Source organism: Octopus sinensis, linkage group LG30 (genome assembly GCF_006345805.1).
Source record: "Octopus sinensis linkage group LG30, ASM634580v1, whole genome shotgun sequence".
Classification (NCBI taxonomy): Eukaryota; Metazoa; Mollusca; class Cephalopoda; order Octopoda; family Octopodidae; genus Octopus; species Octopus sinensis.
In genome coordinates, this window is record NC_043026.1 from 13,765,348 (window position 1) to 13,770,262 (window position 4,915).

At 41.5% G+C, this 4,915-nt stretch overlaps 2 protein-coding genes across 2 annotated transcripts in view; both read right to left on the reverse strand.

Annotated features, from left to right (window-relative positions):
• Positions 1-1,093: 1,093 nt before the first annotated feature.
• Positions 1,094-4,233, reverse strand: LOC115226651. The gene is made up of 3 exons (XM_029797663.2): positions 4,052-4,233; positions 2,254-2,309; positions 1,094-1,614 (listed from the first exon to the last, which is right to left on the reverse strand). The coding sequence occupies exons 1-3, from the start codon at positions 4,058-4,060 to the stop codon at positions 1,320-1,322; spliced, it is 360 nt and encodes a 119-aa protein (XP_029653523.1). The 5' UTR covers positions 4,061-4,233; the 3' UTR covers positions 1,094-1,319.
• Positions 4,066-4,915, reverse strand: part of LOC115226573 — a 30,140-nt gene continuing 29,290 nt past the window's right edge. The window contains exon 16 of the mRNA XM_029797580.2: positions 4,066-4,104. Within this exon, the coding sequence (XP_029653440.2) occupies positions 4,066-4,104 (39 nt within the window). The remainder of the gene's footprint in view (positions 4,105-4,915) is intronic.

The following is a 4,915-nucleotide window of genomic DNA, read 5'->3' on the forward strand; positions in this document are numbered from 1 at the left end:
GAGCAAAGTGAAGTAAATTGTCTTGCTCAAGACTTTGTGTAGAAGTAAATATTAGCACAAATGTTAATATTGGTTTGAAATTGTGGCAGAAAGCCAGTAATTTTGAGGGAAGGGATTAAGTCGAATACATCAACCCCCAGTACAAAGGGTCAAAAGCAAAGTCTACCTCGGCAGAATAGTGTAGATGTAGATGTAAAGGCGGTGAGCTGGCAGAAATGTTAGCATGTCAGGTGAAATGCTTAGCGGTATTTCATCTGCCGCTGTGTTCTGAGTTCAAATTCTGCCGAGGTCGACTTTGACTTTCATCTTTTCAGGGTCGATAAATTAAGAACCAGTTACGCACTGAGGTCAATGTAATCGACTTAATCCCTTTGTCTGTCCTTGTTTGTCCCCTCTGTGTTTAGCCCCTTGTGGGTAATAAAGAAATAGGTATTTCGTTTGCTGCTACATTCTGAGTTCAAATTCTGCCGAGGTCGACTTTACCTTTCATCCTTTAAGTACCAGTAAAGAAATAGAAATAGGTATTTCTTCTGCCGTTACGCTCTGAGTTCAAATTCCGCCGAGGTCGACTTTCTCTTTCACCCTTTCAGGGTCGATAAATTAAGTACCAGTTACGCACTGAAGTTGATGTAATCGACTTAATCCCTTTGTCTGTCCTTGTTTGTCCCCTCTGTGTGTAGCCCCTTGTGGGCAGTAAAGAAATAGAAATAGCTATTTCTTCTGCTGTTATGTTCTGAGTTCAAATTCTGCAGAGGTCAACTTTGCCTTTCATCCTTTCAGGGTCGATAAATTAAGTACCAGTTATGCACTGGGGCCGATGTAATCGATTTAACCCCTTTGTCTGTCCTTGTTTGTCCCCTCTGTGTGTAGCCCCTTGTGGGCAGTAAAGAAATAGAAATAGCTATTTCTTCTGCTGTTGCGTTCTGAGTTCAAATTCCGCCGAGGTCGACTTTGCCTTTCATCCTTTCAGGGTCGATAAATTAAGTACCAGTTACGCACTGAGGTCAATGTAATCGACTTAACCTCTTTGTCTGTCCTTGTTTGACCCCTCTGTGTGTAGCTCCTTGTGAGCAATAATAAAATAAGAACAGTGTAGATGTAAATATAAAATTATATTCCAACATGAAGTTATCAGTCTGAAAAATTAGCATCATATTACTTTGGTTATTTTTATTATTATCATTTTTTTGGCTCATTAATCTTTTACATTGAAAAATTCTCAAACACGCACCCACCTATCAATGCACCAAGGGACACCATTATCAACCCTAGGCATCACCCATAACCATTTATACAGCAAATTTCATTGCCGAAGAAGGTTATGAGAAATCCTCAGTCCTAATCGGTGAGAGCATGTCCTTTTCCATTTCTGAAGTGAATTCATCGTTGAGTAAGAACGACTCTTCAGGGGCAGCAGACTCTGGATCTAGGCTGCTCAAACTGGTCAGTGCCACCTGGATGCATTTGTACTGGATATCCGGACAGTCTTTGTAAAGCGGACATTTTGTGCTGGCTTTGTTCGGTGAACTTGAATCGAGGATGTACTCCTGTAGGTATCTGCCATATTCCGTGGTGTAGACTAGTTCTTCAATCAGCTCAAACAAGGAAATGTGGCTGTAAAATAAAACAAAACAAAATAAAAATACAAAAATACAAGAACTTCAAAAATGGTAACATGGCTGTGTGGTAAGAGGTTTGCTTCTCAAGGACAAGGTTCCAGGTTCAGTCCCACTGCATGGCACCTTAGGCAAGTGTCCTGCTATAGCCTCTGGCCAGCAAAAGCCTTGTGAGTGGATTTGGTAGAGGGAAACTGAATGAAGCTTGTCATATATATATACATATATATATATATGTATGTATGTATGTATGTATGTATATATATATACATATATATATATATGTATGTATGTATATATGTATATGTGTATGTCACTTGTATTTTCCAACAACTCCAAGGCCCAATATGTGCAAAGACACATATATTTCTTTACTACCCACAAGGGGCTAAACACAGAGGGGACAAACAAGGACAGACAAAGGGATTAATTCGATTACATTGAACCCAGTGCATAACTGGTACTTAATTTATCGACCCCGAAGGGATGAAAGGCAAAGTCAACATCGGCGGAATTTGAACTCGGAACGTAACGACAGACGAAATACGGCTATGCATTTCGCTCGGCGTGCTAACGGTTCTGCCAGCTCGCCGCCTTGCAAAGACATATAATCTTTCTTAATTTAATAAATACTCACCTATTGAGGGTTAACAAACTGGAGAGATCATTCATATATTTGTGTAGCACTTGGTCCTGAAATAATAATAAAAGAATAATAAAGGAATTATATACATAGGCGCAAGAGTGGCTGTGTGGTAAGTAGCTTGCTTACCAACCACATGGTTCCGGGTTCAGTCCCACTGCGTGGCACCTCGGGCAAATGTCTTCTACTATAGCCTCAGGCTAACTAAAGCCTTGTGAGTGGATTTGGTAGACGGAAACTGAAAGAAGCCCATCATATATATGTATATAGGCGCAAGAGTGGCTGTGTGATAAGTAGCTTGTTTACCAACCACATGGTTACAGGTTCAGTTCCACTGCGTGGCATCTTGGGCAAGTGTCTTCTACTATAGCCTTGGGCTGACCAAAGCCTTGTGAGTGGATTTGGTAGACGGAAACTGAAAGAAGCCTGTCGTATATATGTATATATATATATGTGTTTGTGTGTCTGTGTTTGTCCCCCTAGCATTGCTTGACAACCGATGCTGGTGTGTTTATGTCCCCGTTACTTAGCGGTTCAGTAAAAGAGACCGATTGAATAAGTACTGGGCTTACAAAAGAATAAGTCCCGGGGTCGAGTTGCTCGATTAAAGGCGGTGCTCCAGCATGGCCACAGTCAAATGACTGAAACAAGTAAAAAGAGTAAAAGAGTAAAGAGTATATACATAGGCACGTGGCCTAGTGGTTAGAGCAGCGGACTCGCGGTCGAGGGATCACAGGTTCAAATCTCAGACCGGGCGATGTGTGTGTCTATGAGCTAAACACCTAAGCTCCACGCAGCTCTTTTAATAGCGGTGCCCCAGCATGGCCACAGCTCATGAGCTGAAACTAGATAAAATGAAAATACACACATGTATATTTTCCTTCCTCTCTGTTAGGGAGGCACAAGCACTTAGAAATATATACACACCTGATGGAAACTGCCACCTACAAAAAATTCAATCACAAGGCTTTGGTCGGCCCGTAGCAATAGTAGACACACGGAGATCTTTTGGAATTGAACTCATGGACTTTCTGGGATTGTAATCAATGATCTGTTGAACTTGCTGGATAAAGCTAAGTGTTCTGATGATTTCAGAGTATTCAGAATGCTTTTTATGCCTTGGCACTGATAATACATTTCCATCTTCAGTCTCTAACTCCTTACTCGACCCTGGGACTTATTCGTTGTAAGCCCAGTACTTATCCTATCAGTCTCTTTTGCTGAACCGCTAAGTTACCGGGACGTAAACACACCAGCATCGGTCTCTTTTGCTGAACCGCTAAGTGACAGGGACATAAACACACAGCATCGGTTGTCAAGCAATGCTAGGGGGACAAACATATACACACACACACCATCATATATATATATATATATATATATATATATATATATATATACATATATACGACAGGCTTCTTTCAGTTTCCGTCTACCAAATCCACTCACAAGGCATTGGTCGGCCCGGGGCTATAGCAGAAGACACTTGCCCAAGATGCCACGCAGTGGGACTGAACCCGGAACCATGTGGTTGGTTAGCAAGCTACTTACCACACAGCCACTCCTGCGGCTATGATAATGTAAATAATGTACAAAAAAGATGATTTTTGGGACCCAAAATTCCAATCGAAATGCAACAGGATTTGGAAAGATGGTGACAGTGTTTGGATGTCTACACTATATACTATGGCAACTTGCATGCCAGAAAATATGGTAGATAGCCACACATACACACACACAGTCACAGTGACAATATCTGGTCAAGCTGTATGTATAATATATAGTCCCTTACCTTGGCCATGGCCTTCAGGGTGACATGTAGAAGTTGCCGGAAACTCTGTTTGTCTGTGATGGAGTGACGCAACTCTGACAGGGCACTTTCCCAGTGGCCAGCACTGAGGAGTACTTCTTGGGACTTTACTATATAGTGACCACTCTCGCTGAAACAGGAAAGAACATAGCTTTATACACACATATACATACATCCATAAACGTGTATTGTGTATGTATATATATATATAGTTAATCCAGTGAGGGCGCGTGGCTTAGTGGTTAGGGCATTCGGCTCATGATCGTATGGTTGTGAGTTCGATTCCCGGCGACGCGTTGTGTCCTTGAGCAAGACACTTTATTTCACGTTGCTCCAGTCCACTCAGCTGGCAAAAATGAGTTGTACTTGTATTTCAAAGGGTCAGCCTTGTCACTCTGTGTCACGCTGATTATCCCCGAGAACTACGTTAAGGGTACACGTGTCTGTGGAATGCTCAGCCATTTGCACGTTAATTTCACGAGCAAGCTGTTCCGTTGATCATATCAGCTGGGACCCTCGTCGTCGTAACCGGCGGAGTCTTTTTTTTAGTTAATCCAAACATGAAAACACAAAGAGAAAACACAACAACGCGAGGACGTGGAACAAATATAGTATTATATGTATATGTGTGTGTGTACATATGTATGTATATATATATATGTGTGTGTGTATTCATGTGTATATGTATGTGTGTATGTGTATGTATGTGTATGTGCATGTATGTATCATCATCATCATTTTAATATCCACCTTTCCATACTTGAATTGAAGCAGATTCTCTATGACTGGATGCCTTTCCTGTTGCCAACCCTCACCTATTTCGAAGCCAGATAATGCTTACCCATG

Bases quoted from the DNA above. Each gene is read 5' to 3' on its own strand.
- LOC115226651 (XM_029797663.2), bottom strand. The intron at 1,615-2,253 runs GTGAGTATTTAT...TTTATTTTACAG, and splicing joins AGTTTGTTAACCCTCAATAG to CCACATTTCCTTGTTTGAGC.